The sequence below is a fragment of the Bos indicus x Bos taurus genome, chromosome 17 (genome assembly GCF_003369695.1).
Source record: "Bos indicus x Bos taurus breed Angus x Brahman F1 hybrid chromosome 17, Bos_hybrid_MaternalHap_v2.0, whole genome shotgun sequence".
NCBI lineage: Eukaryota > Metazoa > Chordata > Mammalia > Artiodactyla > Bovidae > Bos > Bos indicus x Bos taurus.
This window is the reverse complement of record NC_040092.1, coordinates 19,208,983-19,226,278: the sequence shown is the minus strand read 5'-3', so window position 1 is coordinate 19,226,278 and position 17,296 is coordinate 19,208,983. Positions and strand designations below refer to the sequence as shown.

The window sequence follows — 17,296 nt, the reverse complement described above, 5'->3', positions numbered from 1 at the left end:
ACACCCAGGGCTGATCTCCTCCATAATGAACTGGTTGGATCTCCTTGCAGTCCAAGGGACTCTCAAGAGTCTGCTCCAACACCACAGTTCAAAAGCATCAATTCTTCGGTGCTCAGCCTTCTTCACAGTCCAACTCTCACACCCATATATGACCACTGGAAAAACCATAGCCTTGACTAGACGGACCTTTGTTGGCAAAGTAATGTCTCTGCTTTTGAATATGCTATCTAGGTTGGTCATAACTTTCCTTCCAAGGAGTAAGCGTCTTTTAATTTCATGGCTGCAGTCACCATCTGCAGTGAGTTTGGAGCCCCCAAAAATAAAGTCTAACACTGTTTGACTTTAAAACATCTTTATTGAGAGAGAATTCACATGCTGTACAATTTACCCATTTAAAATGTGCGATTTGATGGTTCTTAGTATATTCACAGAGTTATACATCCGTTATCACAGTCAGTTTTAGAATATTTTTATCACCACAAAAAAACAAAAACCTTGCCTTTTAACTATCACCTTCCTATCTTCCCATCCTCCCCTTCCCCAGGTAACCAGTAATCTAAATTCTTTCTGTCTTATAGTTTTGCCTGTCCTGGACACTTCATATCAATGGAAACAACCTTTTGTGTCTGGCTTCTCTCAGCACAATGTTTTCAAGGTTCATTCATGTTGTAGCCTGTGTCGGTACTTCATTCCTTTTTATGGCTGAATAATATTCCATTATTATTATGTATGGATAGATGACATTTTGTTCATCCATTCATCTTTTTTTATTTTTTTAAGCTGTGCAACTCAGCTTGTGCCTTAGTTCCCCAATCAGAGCTCAAACCTAGGCCCTCTGCCATGGAAGCATGAAGTCGTAACCCCTGGACCACCAGAGAATTCCCCTATCCATTCATCTTTTGCTGGTCATTTGAGTTGTCTCCAGGTGGGTCTTTCCTGCCACTTCTGGGAAGGTTTAGACCCAGATTATTCAGCTCCAGAAGGCCCTATTTGCATTTTATTTAGACAGTGCTCTCAGGAATGGACTATAGTGTGAATGTCAGGTCCTGGAGTTGACAACTCAGCAAGCATTGGACAAAAACTTTGGATTTCTTGCCAGAGTGGAGCATCCTGGCTTCCAGCCAAAGCTCTGTGCCCAGGAAAGTATATCCCCCCAAGGGAGTATTTATCTGTGGGTGTGGGGAGGAGTCCCTCTCACCTCCGACTACACAGGAGAACTCCCTTCACCTCAAGCTGTAAATAGGCCCTTAAGAGGAGCCCAAGCTATTCAAGACTGACTACCTTTTTTGTTTGTTTTGGCCACGCCACACGTAGCATGTGGGATCTTATTTCCCTCAATAGGGATGGCACATGCGCCCTCTGCAGCGGAAGCACGGAGTCTGAACCACTGCACTGGCAGGGAAGTACCAGTTCTAGCCATTCAAACCTGGCAAGTAATTATCAGAAGGGTGTATGAGACAGAAGCCCTCATGCTTGACATTCCTGGCACTTCAGTATTAAGGAGTGGCCGGTCTATAGCATCCACTTAGGAGTTTGTGAATAATGCTACCAAATTCTGACTCCACAAGGAGAATAATGCTATAGATTTGTAACCTGCCGATCCAGATTGCCTTCAGAGGCAGATAAATGTTAACCTACAGGGCTTCTCTAGTGGTACAGTGGATAAGAATCCACCTGCCAATGCAGGGGACACAGGTTCTATCCCTGGCCTGGGAAGATGCCACATACCATGGAGCAACTAAGCCTGTGCCCCACAACTACTGAGCCTACTGTCTAGAGCCCAAAGCTGCAGCTACTGAGTCTGCGTGCTGCAGCTGCTGAGCCCATACTCTAGAGCCCATGAGTCACAAGTACTGAGCCTGTGTGCTCCAACTACTGAAGCCCGTGCACCTAGAGCCTGTGCTCCACAACAAAAGAAACCACTGCAGTGAGAACCCCTAGCACATCAACAAAGAGTGGCCCCTGCTTGCTGCAACTAGAGTAAAACCCCAGTGCAGCTACGAAGACCTGGTGCAACAAGAACCAACCAACCAAATAAATAAATTATTGAAAGAAACAACATTAACCTACTCCAGTTTCTTCTCTAGGGGACAGTCCTTGCTTTCCCTGAGCCAGGGTGTGATTAGCGGTTGTGAAAGGGTTTCTTGCAGGGATGGGACTGAGGCTTGAAGCTGTGTCTTGGCCTGACCTTGGGAGAGAGAAAACTATACCATAGAGGTACCACTCAGCTGATGGCGGGGCAGCCCTGGACAAAGCCACAGCACAGGGGTTGTTTGCACCAGGAGAGAACCTCTGGGACAGCTGGCCAAGTACCTGAGGAGGAGAAGAGAATGTCTTAAGGAGAACTACAGCATCTACACCTACAGCCTGACTGGCCCTGGGCAGACTCTGGATCTTAGATGAGCCAATCATGAATTTGGGATGGGAATTTGGAAAGAGCCAATTAATTTCTGTGAGTGATTGGAATGGAGGTGGAACCATGAAATGGAACCATTCTCTTTTAAGAAAAAAAATGTTTAAGCTTTTCTTTCTTTTATTATTTACAAAATTTTTTAAAATTTGTTTTTAATTGGAGGATAATCGCTTTACAATGTTGTGTTGGTTTCTGCCATGTCAACATGAATCAGCCATAAGTATACCTATGTCCAGGCTTCCCAGTGGCTCAGTGGGTAAAGAATCCGCCTGCAATGCAGAAGATGCAATAGACAAGGGTTTGATCCCTGGGTCGGGAAGATCCCCTGGAGCGGGGGCAAGCATATTCTTGAGCAGGATACTACTTCCCCAACATTGCATGCAGTTTCTGTTTCCTCTTGAGTAGGAATCTTCAACCTGAGGACCAAGGATTCCCAGACCAGGAGTCCCTAAAAGCACATCATTCATTCATTCGACAAATTATTAAGCAACTACTAGGTGTCAGGAATTTCCTCTAGGTCCTAGGAAGACCAGAGAAGAAATACAAAAACTTCTCTGCCTGCACATATTGTTACCGAGCATGGGCACAGCAAACCAACTCACAGTGGGAATTTGCAGCAAAGTAAGAGTTTATTGAAGCGACTTAGCAGCAGCAGCAGCAAGAGTTTATTTGCAAGGGTGAAAGTGAAAGTTGCTCAGCCATGTTAGACGCTTTGCGACCCCATGGACTATACAGTCCATGGAATTCTCCAGGCCAGAATACTGGAGTGGGTAGCCTTTCCCTTCTCCAGTGGATCTTCCCAACCTAGGAATCGAACCAGGGTCTCCTGCATTGCAGGTGGATTCTTTACCAACTGAGCTATCAAGGAACTCAATGGTAAAGAATCTGCCTGCCAATGCAAGAGACCCAGGTTCAATCCCTGGGTCAGGAAGATCCTCTGGAGAAGAGCACAACTCACTCCATTCTGTAGCCCACCAGAGGAGCCTGGTGGGCTGCAGTCCATGGGGGCAGCAAAGAGTCAGACACGATTGAGCATACATGCACACAAGCAAGGAGAACGGGCAGCTCATGTTCAAAAGACTCAAACTCTCTGATGGTTTTCAGGGGAAAGCTTTTAGGAAAAGGGGTCCTAAGATGAGTGCTCACGTGTGGAGTTAACAGAGTGATGTTTCAGGAATGTCAATCATCAACCTTCTGGTGGTTCCAACCAGTCTGGCTCTACATGCCAGAGGACAGCATGTCATCACCAGCCTTCACCTGGAGGAGGGTGGGAGGTCTTAATTTCTGCTGAACAATTCAAAGATATGTGTCAGATGTTATCTATATCCCTTCAGAAGGAACTAGGAGTCCAATGTCTCTTTTGTTCTCATCATTAGCTGCTTACGCCTATTCTCCCTGGGGGAAGGCCCAGGAGACTACAGCCTTTTTCCTGCAAATGAGTAAAGAGGGGCACGGAGGGGCTTTTGTACTGGGAAGACCTCACAAATTCCTGCTTGGTTTCAATTCCCCCTTTTCTTGATGATCCCCAATCCTGAGGGGAACAGGGCCAGGATAGGATAAGGAATAAAGTTTCCGATAGAAAGATTAATCACAAACTTGGGAAACTGGGTTATTAGGGGAACTCAGTTTCAACATGGCAATATGACAATAGCTGTCCAGTACAGGCAGAGGTTATAACAGGTATTCATTGTACTATTACTGTTAACTATTAAGTTTTTCTGTGTTTTTGAAATTTTTCACTTAGAAGTTGAAAGAGGGCTTCCCTGGTGACTTAGTGGTAAAGAATCCACCTGCCAATGCAGGAGACATGGGTTCAATGCCTGGTCCTGGAAAATCCCACATGACACATAGCAACTGAGCCTGTGTGCCACAACTATTGAGCCTGTGCTCTAGAGCCCAGGAACTGCAACTACTTAGCCCATGTGCTGCAGCTACTGAAGTCTACACCCCTAGAGCCCGTGCTCCTCAACAAGAGAAGTCACCACGATAAGACGCCTGAGCACCACATCTAGAGAGTAATCCATGATCACTGCAACTAAAGAAAAGCCTGTGCAGCAATAAAGAGCAAGCACAGCCAATAAATAAATATATAAATTTAAAAAAAAATTGAAAGAAAATTTGCCTTCAAAGAGACAGATAATAAGTAGTGTTTGCGCGCGCGTGTGTGTGTGTGTGTTCATGCGTGTGGCTAACGAGAACATAAAACAGGATGAGAGTGGGAAGGAGGAAAACAAGTCAGAAAGTATATATGGAGATTCCAGTTTTAAATAGGGTGGTTCAGGGACTTCTCTGGTGGACCAGTTGTTAAGAATCCACCTTCCAGTGAAGGGGACTCAGGTTTGACTCCTGGACGAACTAAGATCCGACTTGTAGGGCAGCTAAGTTTGAGAACCATAACGAAGACTCAGCACAGCCAAAATGTAAGAGTCAGACACGACTTGGTGACTGAACAACCACAACAATATATAGATAGATAGATAAATACAGGATGATCCAGAAACTCCACGTTGAGATGCTGCTGCTGTTGCTGCTGCTGCTAAGTCGCTTCAGTCGTGTCCGACTCTGTGTGACCCCATAGACGGCAGCCCACCAGGCTCCCCGGTCCCTGGGATTCTCCAGGCAAGAACACTGGAGTGGGTTGCCATTTCCTTCTCCAATGCATGAAAGTGAAAAGTGAAAGTGAAGTTGCTCACTCGTGTCCGACTCCTAGCGACCCCATGGACTGCAGCCCACCAGGCCCCTCCGTCTATGGCATTTTCCAGGCAAGAGTACTGGAGTGGGGTGCCATTGCCTTCTCCGCCACGCTGAGATGATGTTTGAATAAAACCCTGGAGAGCAGGGAGTGAGCCAGGCTGCTTTCTGGAGGAAGATATGGCCTGCCTGGCAGAGGAGACAGAAGAGGCAAAGGCCCTGAGACAAGAACATGCCTAGCATTTTCCAGGAACAGTAAAAAAGTAAGTGTGAGGTTAGAGCAGAGTGGGTTTGGGCACACAGAGTAGGGGACAAGTTCAGAGAGAAGGGAGGGAGGCAGGCAGATGACACAGGGCGTTGAAGCCACGATAGTCACTATGGCTTTTACTCTGAGTGACCAGGGGAGCCACCATAAGGAAGTGAGCAAGGAATGACTTGGACCGACTTGTGTATACCTAAACCGGATGCATCTTGCAGGGTGAAGGGGCTATTTATAGTTTCCTTCTGCTGCTCAGAGGAGTCTAGTAGACCACCATACAACGAAGAGCAGGTGTAATGTTGATCTATCCTTCAAATCTGTCCCTTTGTTTTTTCAATTAGGCAAAAAAGCTTGTAATCCTTTTCTGCCAGGTTCGGGCGTGGTATTTGCCAAGGGCAACCCGGGGCAGGAGGAAAGGCGAACCTCCCAGGCACACCGTGCCCAAGCTCCGGGATATGAGGTCTCCCGGGCTCGCCCACCTGCCTTTGGCACCAGGGCTGTGCACGAACTGGCACTCGACCTCCACGGGCCCAAAGACGTCCTTCCTCGTCGCGGGAGGGTTTGCAGTCTTCCCCATCCGCGGGCCCGCGAGTTCAGTCTCAGCAGGAAGGGGCGGGCCCTGCCGGTTGGCTTTGCAGAGGCCCCGCGTTGCCATAACGACCCCGGCCGGGCTCTGGACGCCAGAGCATGAACCGCAGGCAGCGATAGAAGCTGGAGGCTGCGGGCGGCGACCCCATCGCTGTTTGCCAGGGACTCCAGATCCAGACTCCGCCCCCCAGGAGAGCGCAGGTGAGCGGTCGCAGGTGTGACGGGGAGGGGGCGAGCGCCTAACCTTCAGCCGTCTGAGCCCCTCTCGTTCCACCTTCCCTGGTGGTAATTATTGTTACTTAGTATCAAAACAACCCGAGCAGAGCCCGCATACCGCGCTGTAAAACTTTTTTCCTGGCCACGCTGCACGGCTTGCGGAATCTGACCAGGGAGCCCACCAGTGCCCCGGCAGTGAAAGCGCCTATTTCCTAACCATTGGACTACCGGGGAATTCCCCAAAGCTTTCTTTTCTAATCAGAAACTCTATGCATTAAGACCACAGCCTCCTCTAGGGTAGAATCTAAGTTCTTGAAAGTTAGGACAGAGGATATGTTACACTGATGAAGGGTAATCATCCAATGATGTAAGGAAGTTATTAGATTTTGGATTCTCTTACAATTCTGAGTAAGCCAAGGAGAAAGTGTCAGCTTGAGGCTAATGTGACATTAACACCTTTCTTAACATTTGCCAGTCTCAACTGTAAGCCCCAGTATCTAGCTAAGGCTTAAGAAATGATCATAAAATCTCTTTCTTGGATAAAAGTATTGACTTTTAAAGTGAATTAATTTCAATATAAAGACTAATCATGGACTGCCCTGATGGTCCAGTGGTTAAGACTCGAAGCTTCTAATGCAAAGAGCATGGGTTCGATCCTGGTCAGGGAATTAAGATCCCACATGGCCAAATATATATTAAAAAAAAAAAAAAAAAAGATTAATCACAGTACTCATGGTACACGCAAATGGGAGGAAAAAAAAAAAGAAAAACATTAAATTTAGGACCTGAGACTGTTTCCCTCTGCCCAGTTCATGCCCTGGCTGTTTTCCTTGCTTTGAGTGCCTTTCCCAATTCCTGGGCATGATTGTCAAAATACATACTAGCCAGTACAGTTGGCCAGCTTAGTCAGATTCCTGAAGGTCCCTGCTGTGTCCCTACAGGGAACTCCTTGATGGACAGGGCCCAGTACAGAATGAAAATGAGGCCCTGGCTCAGGAAGTATTAGGAATTTTTAAAAAGTGACAGCAGAGCCAAGACCAAGCACATACCTTTCTAAGGACTAGGTCCTATGCAGCTATTCAGGTTGAACATCTGTGATGCTGGCCCTGAATGGGTGGATGCCTGGAACACCATGATCTCCTGAAACCTGCTCAGCCTTGGGGTCATACTCATTGGTCAATAACTCTGCCTGCTGATGGTTAAATAGTTCTCTGCACTGGGCAGGGAGGGTAGGAGAGCCCTTGTCTGATGGAAAAAACCTAACCAAGCAGACAGGAAGAGTACCCAAGCAGAGGGCAGAGGTCAGAGGTAGCAGGATGATCAATCGTCCTGGTGTGTCTGGAGCTGTCCCAGTTCTAGCTCTGAAAGTTCAATGTCCTAGGAAACCCCTCAGTCCCAGGGAAACCGGGACATGTGGTCATCCTAGAGACAGTATCGTTAGTTGATGGGCTCTCCTGACAGCTCACAAACCCCTGCAAAGCCAGCCCCTGTGCTTTTCCACCAGAGGCAGGACCTGGGGCCTAAAGTGCTAGATGCTGAACCAGTGGTGGTAATGGGATGTCCCTGGGGGCTGTGCCACAGGGCTGTCTGCCCACCCAGACAAGGGTGGCCTGGCTAGGTCCCAACTCCCCTGTAGTGGGTCCCAGTGCTCACCACTCCAGCATCCACTCTGATTGGTCATGAGTGAATGAAGGTTAGTTGTTCAGTTATGTCCTTTGCAACCCCATGGACTGTAGCTCATCAGGCTCCTCTGTCCATGGAATTCACCAGGCAAGAACACCGGGGTGTGTTGCCATTCCCCTCTCCAGGGGACCTTCCCAACCCAGGGATGGAACTCAGGTCTCCCACATTGCAGGCACATTCTTTACCATCTGAGCCACCAGGGAAGCCCCTGATTGGTCATACTGGCTATTAATGTGACTTTCACCCTCTCCCCAGGGCAGCTTCTTCCTGATGTCATCACAAACCCCTCTGATCTACTGGTTTCCCTGGGTTCCATCCCAAGCAATTGTGCCATCAGGTTCCCCGCCCCAGGGGGCCCTTAGGGAGGCAAGGGAGGAGACATCCGAACATCAGTCCAGCACAAAAGAATCCCCCCCAAGGGCTGCTCATCTGCCCCGGGCATTCAGAACACACATGACTCACCCCACCTGACCTCAGACAAGTGTCTTTCCAGGAAGTCCCAGGGTCCCAGCATTCCTTGGAGCAAACTGAACTCCTGATGTTCCTAACCCTTTGGCCCCACAGAAGCAGCCAACATGCCTATCTTCAAGTGCCCGCAAAAGTCGGAGCCCCTGTGGAAGGAGTGGGACCAGAAGGCCCAGAAGAATGGACTGAGGCACCAGGTGTTCGCTGTCAATGGCGACCACTACGTGGGCGAGTGGAAGGACAACGTGAAACACGGTAAGTGGGGGCTCAGGGGTGAGTGTGGGGTCTGGGCCACGGTGGACCCCTGGGGCCAAGGAAGCAGCTTGCAGAGCTCACTGGGGACATAAGATATATCACCGAGAGGTGAATACTGACTAGGACCAGCCAGGGGCATCCTCATGCTGGGGCTCTGAAATCCAACTCAACCCTGGCTTCAGGTGAGCAGAGGGGCCAGCAGGGAACAAAGCTGTCTTTAGACACCAGCCACAGCCTCAGCTGGGACTCCCAGGACATCAGCTCATTCTCTACCCTCTGCAACTGCACTAAGCATGGAGCTGGCTAGCAGGAGGAAAAGGTGGCCTCCAGAAACCACCTTGCAACTGGGATTCTGGTCTTCAAGCTCAGTCCTTCAAACCAGCAGGGGGCGAAATAGGATATCTCCCACCACATCTCCACCCCGCAATAGCTGGGGCTCCCAGGGTGGAGTATGGACTCCTTGTGACACAAACTGAGCCCTGAAGAAAGAAAAACAGAAAAACAAAGTTTTTATTAAAAAAAGGTGTTATGGTTTCTCCGTCTAGTCTTGCAATTCCAGATTCTTGGCTCTTGGCCACTCTTCTCTCCTGTTTTCCTGCGTTAAGCTTGAGTTCATAAACCTGGGTCAATCTCAGCTCCATCAACTGACCTTGAGAGGTCTACTACACCACTCTGAGCCTCAGTCTCCTCATCTGTAAAATTGGAATAATACATTTCTGTTAAGATAAGAGATACCATCTATCAAATATGTAGCCAAGGATCTGTGCAGAAGGGGAACTTCTTGAATGTTCTCTGAGGGCTGAGCACAGCACAGGACATTATTCAGACTTTCCTTGTCCAAGAAACCCCCAAAAGTTGAACCCACCCTGCTCATAACACAACACCCACCCTCAGCACTGACTTAAATACCAGGTTTTACGCAGCTGCCTGGAGCTCTTTGTGTAGTTAAGGATGACTGCCTGTGTGTTTCAGTCTTTGTGGGAAGCCTGTGGTGTGGACAGAGCCCTGGACTAAGAGTCAGGATGCTGGAGTTCTAAGCCTGGCTCTATTACTGAGAGGCTGTGTGACTTTGGGTAAGTCATTTCCCATTGTCTGAACTTGGCTGCCTTACTTGTGATATGACCTTGCAGGCTGGTATAAACAACTATTCATCCCCTACAGTGTAACTGGACCCTGCCTCAAGGGCAAACATCAATGATAGCATCTTTTCTATTTTCAGGCATTGTCCTAAGTATTATACATATATTAATGAATTTAGTGTCCAGAACAACCCCATGAGATCTTCTTGTACCCATTTTACAGATGAGGAACCTGAGGCCCAGAGAGTTAAGTTACTTGCACTAGATCAAAAAGCTGGGTTTGTTCCTGAGCTACCAAGGACTGAGACACAAGTTGGCACGCAGAGGTACTTCCCACATATTGTATTCATCCCTTTGTTTAACAAATATTGGTCACCTCCAACATGCCAGGCACTGTTCTTCTGTGCTGGAAATAGAGCAGTGAACAGAACAGACCAGTCTGTGCCCTTGTGAAGTGTACATTCTCCTGGAAGACACAGACAGTAGACAATACATGATAAATAAATGAATGATCTATTATGTTAGGAGTTGGAAATGGCAACCCACTCCAGTGTTCTTGCCTGGAGAATCCTAGGGGCGGGGGAGCCTAGTGGGCTTCCGTCTATGGGGTCACAGAGAGTCAGACACGACTGAAGCGACTTAGCAGTAGCAGTAGGAGTTGACAAGGGATGTGGAAAGAAATAGAACAGGGTAAGGGGTTAAAAGTAGCTTATATTAATTTTTTTCAATATTTATTTATTTGGCTGAGCTAGGTCTTAGGTGCAGCATGCAGGATCTTCAATCATTGTTACAGCATATGCGGGATCTAGGTCCCTGACCAGGGATGGAACCTGGGTCCCCAGCATTGGGAGCGAAGAGTCTTAGCCTTTGGACCAGCAGGGAAGTCCAGAAGCTTATATTAAATAATTTTAAGTGAGATGGTCAATGAGAAAATGATTTTTGAGTAAAGACTTGCAGGAGGTAGGGAGTGAGTGAATATTTGGGGAAGAGTTTTCCAGGCCAGAGGAGAAGCAGGTACAAAAGCCTTGAAGTGGAAGCATATCTGGTGGGTTCCAGGAACGACAGGGCCACCAGGAATTGGAGGGCAGAATGGAAAATGGGAGTGGAGGACACAGAAGGGGTTGGAGTATAATAGGAGGAGGTGGGTCTCCATGTATAATCAGGAGAACTGAAGAAATATGCAGAACATTCTCCAGAAATCCTGACCATCTGGTATATACACTCAGTATTATTAAAAGATGAAGCTCAAACACCAAAGGGGAAAATTTCTGCTTGGTGTTTGCTCTATGGGTTTGGCGTCAGGGCAAAGCACTGTAGAAATAGACCTCTCTTGGAGTTTCTCTGGATGCTAGGGAGAGGGTGGTCTACGTACGAGGTAGATACCCCTCTCAGTCCTTGAGAACTGTCCAGTCCAGATGCCTGAGGCCCAGGCAGACAGAGCACCTGTTTCCCCACACCAGCCCCATGAAGGCCATGTTTGCAGTGTTGGCCCATCTTTGTATCACCAGGGAAAGGAACACAGGTCTGGAAGAAGAACGGAGCCATCTATGAGGGGGACTGGAAGTCTGGGAAGCGAGATGGCTATGGCACCCTCAGCCTTCCTGACCAAGAGACCGGAAAGTACAAGAGAGCCTACTCAGGCTGGTGGAAAGGCGATAAGAAATGTGTGAGTGGTTCCCATCATGCTCTGGGGTGTGGGCCAGGCTGAAAGAAGCCTTTGTGTGTGTGTGTCTGTGTGTGTGTGTGTGTGTAGGGGGAGCAGTCAGAGAGGCCTGGGAAAAAAGGGAGGGGGATCTAGGGGAAGAGAACAGGGTTCTGCGTGGGTGGGAGAAGGAAGGGGTGGGGGAACCATCAAGACTTCTCAGAACAAAAACCAGAAACAGGAAGCAGGAGAGGGCCCAGGGAGGAGCCCATGAAACCCTGTGGCTACAAGAAGCCAGCCAGCCTGTGAGGGGCAAAATCTCCTCCCCCACCTCCCCAACTCATTTCCTGGCTTTCTTTTCCCCTGGCATCCCTTTCTGAGAATACCCCTTCTGTTGGGACTGGATAAGAGGTGGGGGGCGGGTGGAAAAGTGAGAGCAAGAAAGAAAGCAGACACTACACCCTTTGCCAAGAGAAGAAGGTCCTGAGGGCTAGAGGGCAGCCAGAGGCATGCCCCCAACCCATAAACACCTGACTCCTCACCACAGGTCATGGAGACAGATAATCATACAGTACTGCTATTGAACAACTGCTATTATGACCCTGGAATAGGATATATTGTAGAACTCCACATCAACATTGTCATCATCATCATTATTATTTTCCTCTCACTGATGAGGAGACATGCTCAGAAGGGTGCAGCAGGTGAAGTGCCTCACCTGGGGTCACACTTCTGGCAAGTTAATTGCCCCAGGATTTCATGATCTCTGCTCTCAAAATGTTTCTTGGCCAGTGGGGGACAAAGATCCCCAAATAAATAATTTACATTGTATAATATGGTGCTAGGATTGAGGTTTTCACAGAAAGTCCAATGGAAGTTCACTGAGAATTCAGGGCAGGCTTCCTGTAGAAGGTGACACCATAAGATGCAAGGTGTTAGGGAGTAAAAAAGGAGGAGGGGAAGTAGCAAAGGCTGCAGAAGTTGTTAAAGGAAGGAAATATTAAACAGCAAGGTGTGTCTACCCACAGGGGTGGCAGAGAGAGGAGGGGTAGGAGGGGGGCCTTGAAGGTTATGTGGGGGATCAGGATTTTTGAGAAGTAGCCTTGGGATGCATAAGCCAGCCCCTTCAGGTTTGATCTGTGGGGACCCCATGGTGACTCTCTGCGGTCGCATGATAAGTGCTCATGTTCATTTTTCTGGGGAGAAAGTCCATAGCTTTGATCTCATTGCCAGGCATCTGCGACTTTTAATAGGGTCAAATCAGAGTTGGGAAGACAGAATTAACGTGATCAGACAGGCCATGTAAAAGATCCTCCCAGCAGTCATATGGCAGATGCATGGGATGAGGGGGAGAACGGGAGAGTGGAGGAGGAAGATCAGTGAGAAGGGGCGAAATGATGGTGGGCCGAAGAAAGGCAGTAGCACAGGGTAGCGGAAAATGGAAGGCCTGGGAGATTTTACAAAACAGGACCGTCAGCTTGGATGTAGGGCTTGCAGAGGAAGGAGGGAAGAAGCCTAGGTGTTTTGGGTACCAGGGAGGATGGTGGGTGTTCCCAGTGCTGTGGGGCGCCGTGAACAAGAACATCTTCGTGCTTTCAGGGCTATGGGATCCAGTTTTTCGGACCCAAGGAGTATTATGAGGGTGACTGGTGTGGCAACCAGCGCAGCGGGTGGGGCCGCATGTACTACAGCAACGGAGACATCTACGAGGGCCAGTGGCGTAACGACAAGCCAGAAGGGGAGGGCATGTTGCGCCTGAGTGAGTGTCCAGCCCCGTCCCAAAGGCCTGCTGGCCACGCCCACTCGGCCACCCGCTCCAGGCACAGTCATCCGGGGCCCTGCAAGGCCGGGCCCTGGCCACGCCCATCGGGCCACGCCCCCGCATAGCCCAGCTGGGGATGGGGGGTTAAGGTGAACGACAGGAGACAAGACCTGGTCCCTGCCCTCGGGGAGTTTATACTCTAAAAGGGGTACCTAGCAATAAATATAAAGAATTAAGACTTTGTCTTTTGGTCCATAGTAATCACACTGCTACTGCTAAGTCGCTTCAGTCGTGTCCGACTCTTTGCGACCCCATAGACGGCAGCCCACCAGGCTCCCCCATCCCTGGGATTCTCCAGACAAGAACACTGGAGTGGGTTGCCATTTCCTTCTCCAATGCATGAAAGTGAAAAGTGAAAGTGAAGTCGCTCAGTCGTGCCTGACTCTTAGCGACCCCATGGACTGCAGCCTACCAGGCTCCTCTGCCCATGGGATTTTCCAGGCAAGAGTACTGGAGTGGGGTGCCCCAATCATAGCCCACACTTAGGCAGCCCTGAGTTCATTATATCTACACTACAATTCTGTACCGGAAGCTGACTGTGGCTCAGATCATGAACTCCTTCCTGCAAAATTCAGACTTAAATTGAAGAAAGTAGGGAAAACCACTAGGCCATTCAGGTATGACCTAATTCAAATCCCTTACGATTATACAGTGAAAGTGACAAATAGTTTCAAGGAATTAGATTTGAAAGACAGAGTGCCTGAACAACTATGGACGGTGATTGGTAACATTGTATAGAAGGCGGTGATCAAAACCATCCACAAGAAAAAGAAATGCAAAAAGGCAAAATGGTTGTCTGATAAGGCCTTACAAATAGCTGAGAAAAGAAGAGAAGCAAAAGGCAAAGCAGAAAAGGAAAGATATACCCATCTGAATGCAGAGTTTCAAAGAAGAGCAAGGAGAGAAAAGAAAGCCTTCCTAAGTGAACAGTGCAAAGAAATAGAGGAAAACAATAGAATGGGAAAGACTAGAGATCTCTTCAAGAAAATTAGAAATACCAAGGGAACATTTCATGCAAAGATGGGCTCAATAAAGGACAGAAATGGTATGCATCTAACAGAAGCAGAAGAGATTAAGAAGAGGTGGCAAGACTACACAGAAGAACTATACAGAAAAGATCTTCATGACCCAGATAACCATGATGGTATTATCACTCACCTAGAATCCATAAATTTAGCATCATTGTCCCTCCAGACTGTGACCTGCAGAAGGACTGGGACTGTGTCTGTTTTGTTCCCCACTGTTTCCCCAGTGCCTGCTGTGCAATAGATACTCTTGGTGAGGACACAAACCAGAACCTAGGCTCCTGAAAACTGGGGAGGGTTAAGGCAGCCACTCTGTCATTCTTAATCCTCCCTGCACCCTGCTCCCATTCCTGATTTTAGTGCGTACCTCCTACTAATAGCAGGCATTTAGTGAGCGCCCGCTGTGGCCCAGCGCAGGCTTTCTAAGGCTTGGAGTTTGGAACCAGCTCTTACTAGTTGTGGGACCTTGGGCAATTAACCTCTTTAAACTCCCTATGCTTCAGTTTTCTCAACTGTAAAGTAAGGGGAAAATAAAGCTTACCCAAAGTTATTGTGAAGATTAAGTGAGGTTTATATTTGTAAAATGCTTAGCATGACATAGAATAAATAGTAGGCGCTCAGTATCAGTACATACTTGTATAGCAGAGCTCAGCAAACTATGGGCCAAATCCAGCCCCGAACATGTTTTTGTAAATAAAGTTTTGTTGGCACACAGATGTGCTCATTCACTTATGTATTGTCCAATGGCAGAGGTGGCCATCTGTGGCAGAGACCCACAGTGCCCAAAATCCTATCTGCTACTTTGCAGAAAAGGTTTGTTGATCTCTGATCTGGAGTTTATCCAGTACTTTTCTAAGTCCTTTTTGTGTACAGATTCATTTAATCTTTACAATAATTTAATGAGGGAGGTGCTACTCTGGTCATTTTACAAATGAGGAAACGAGACAAAATGGCTGCATGACTTGCTCAGGGTCACACAGCTCATAAGTGTCTGAGCTGAGACATGTTAGATTTATCATTATTATTTTTACAGCATCACCACCATCCGATAGGAAGTGGAATTGATTCCCAGTTAAGAGCAGGGTCTCCTGGGATGAACAGGATTTGGTTTGAAACCCTTCCTAGTTCTGCGACCTTGAGCAAATCAATCAAATTTCTGGAGCTTTTCAAGTTTCATGTATAAAGTGGAATCCTTTATCCTTCACAGAACTGTTTTTGTGAGAAGTGAGGTCAGAAGCAGCATGGAATCGGCACAGAGTAAATGCTGGAAAAGCACTGCCTGTTAGTATCATTAGCTATATTTTTTTACAGGCAGGAAACGGTGTCGCTTATCTAAGTTCAAGTAGGTAGTTGAGGTGAGGTGATATGTGAACCAGGTCTGAAACCACTGGCACCCCGGGGCTCTATGGCTTTCTGGTGGGCATGATGTCTAGCTTGCCGAGTGGCAGAAAGTCCAGCCAGGGGGGGAATGTGGTGGGCCAGCACCCATGACCCTCTGTCTTTCCCCCCAGAGAATGGGAACCGCTATGAAGGCAATTGGCAGAGAGGTGTGAAGAATGGGTCGGGGCGTTTCTTCCACCTGGACCATGGTCAGCTGTTTGAAGGCTTCTGGGTGGACGACGTGGCCAAGTGTGGCACAATGATTGACTTCGGCCGCGACGAGGCCCCCCAGCCCACCCAGTTCCCCATTCCTGAGGTGGGCAGCTCTCTGCAGGATCCTGGGACCACACCCAACCTACAGACAGGAAACAGCAGCCCCCCGCCAGCCACACCCAACCTGAGCCCAGCCCAGTCAGGAAACCTACAAGGTTTTGTTTTCAGTCAGGGCATCCCCAGGGAGACTGGCAGTACCCCCACAAAGCAGGCAGCACCCCCAAGGCTGGCAGCACCCCCACAGGGCAGGCAGTGTCCCAAAGGCTGACAGCCTGGGTCTTCTCCACACTCCCCAGACCAACCCCTGTTACTTCCGTCTAGGTCAAAATTCTAGATCCCGACGGTGTGTTGGAGGAAGCCTTGGCCATGTTCAAGAAGACAAAAGAAGAAGGAGATTGATGCCAGGTGAGAGGCGGGCATACCAGCCACCCTCTGATGTGGTCTGGGCAGCTCCTGGGCTCTTCTCTGACCAGGAGGGATCAGGGGCAGGACCACACAGGACTTTGCCTCCAAAGTCCTGCTGGTCGTTTTTGCTTCCTTTTCTTGGAATCTCTTTTCCTTGGGACCTCTGTGGTGGTTCTGTGCGTAAATAAGAACCTGTGCTCCCAATGCAGGGGGCACAGGTTCAATCCCTGGTTGGGGAGCTAAGATCCCGCATGCTACCTGGTGTGGCCAACGAACAAGCAAACACACACCCTCTTTTCCCTATAGACGTCCTGCCCAGATCCTCCCACTGTGGCCTTATGGGATTGGACTCAGTGGTCTGCTCACCCGAGTGCCCTTGAGTACCGATGTTTGCCCCGGCCCTCTACTTGCCCATCTGTCCTGTGGGGCCTTGTTCCGTGCAGTCCCTCCTGGTGGGTATAAGTGGGGTCGAGGAGAGAGCACTGGTACAGCATCTTTGAAATGCCAGCTCCCAGCACTCCTCGCCCTTGCAGAGAGAACACCAGCGCTTCAGGAGGAATTCAAACCGGAGTCACCCAACTGCTCGGACCGGTGCAGCTCCTGTTGGAGGAGCAAGTGGGGACACACCCTTGGCACCTTCAGAAGGCACCTTACTCCTTCCAGCACTGGCTCATTCCTTCCCAGGAGGAGGCCAGTGCTTCTCTCCCCTGCTGGCCTTGGGGACCCTCTTGTTACTGTCTTTTTTCTTGGACCTCATCTCTGAGTGCACCAGAATAAAGGAGGACCCTGGTGGCAAGAGCCGGGTGCCTAAGGTGGGTGGCGGTGGCGGGGCGGGGGGGGGGGTGCGGTGTGTGTGTGCAGGGTCCCTCGGGAAGGATTTCAGGTGGAGAAGTGAAATGTCCGCATGGGCCACATGGACTTCCCTTGGGGCAAAGTGGGGTGGTGCTGCCAGGTCTCTGATGAGATAACTGATCTCTGTCTCATTCCAGAAATGAGACAGAGCCTGCATCAGGCTCCACTCGTCACTTAGATTCGGCATTGAAACGTGACCTGGCTTCTCACCCTAACATAGGAGGTCCCAACCTTGGAATCCCGTGGGA

At 48.9% G+C, this 17,296-nt stretch overlaps 1 protein-coding gene across 4 annotated transcripts; it reads left to right on the top strand.

Annotated features, from left to right (window-relative positions):
- Positions 1–5,774: 5,774 nt before the first annotated feature.
- On the top strand, positions 5,775–16,992 carry MORN3 (MORN repeat containing 3). Of its 4 annotated transcripts, none has more exons than XM_027566844.1 (7): positions 5,778–6,152; positions 8,415–8,570; positions 11,158–11,315; positions 12,891–13,050; positions 15,650–15,834; positions 16,113–16,196; positions 16,503–16,823. In XM_027566844.1, exons 1-6 carry the CDS (start codon positions 5,819–5,821, stop codon positions 16,188–16,190), a joined length of 1,071 nt encoding a protein of 356 aa, XP_027422645.1. In that variant the 5' UTR covers positions 5,778–5,818; the 3' UTR covers positions 16,191–16,196; positions 16,503–16,823. The 4 variants fall into 4 exon arrangements, with proteins under 4 accessions (XP_027422646.1, XP_027422643.1, XP_027422645.1 ...); XM_027566843.1 differs by having other exon boundaries at positions 5,779–6,152; positions 16,730–16,992; XM_027566845.1 differs by lacking the exon at positions 15,650–15,834 and having other exon boundaries at positions 5,775–6,152.
- The last annotated feature ends 304 nt before the right edge of the window (positions 16,993–17,296 follow it).

What these genes read in the sequence shown, in the direction of transcription:
- MORN3 (XM_027566842.1), top strand. Translation starts at nt 5,819, where the DNA reads ATGAGGTCTCCCGGGCTCGCCCACCTGCCTTTGGCACCAGGGCTGTGC. An exon ending in CGCCCCCCAGGAGAGCGCAG is followed by an intron (nt 6,153 to 8,414) that starts GTGAGCGGTCGC and finishes TTGGCCCCACAG; the next exon opens with AAGCAGCCAACATGCCTATC. An exon ending in GGAGGGCATGTTGCGCCTGA is followed by an intron (nt 13,051 to 16,112) that starts GTGAGTGTCCAG and finishes ACTTCCGTCTAG; the next exon opens with GTCAAAATTCTAGATCCCGA.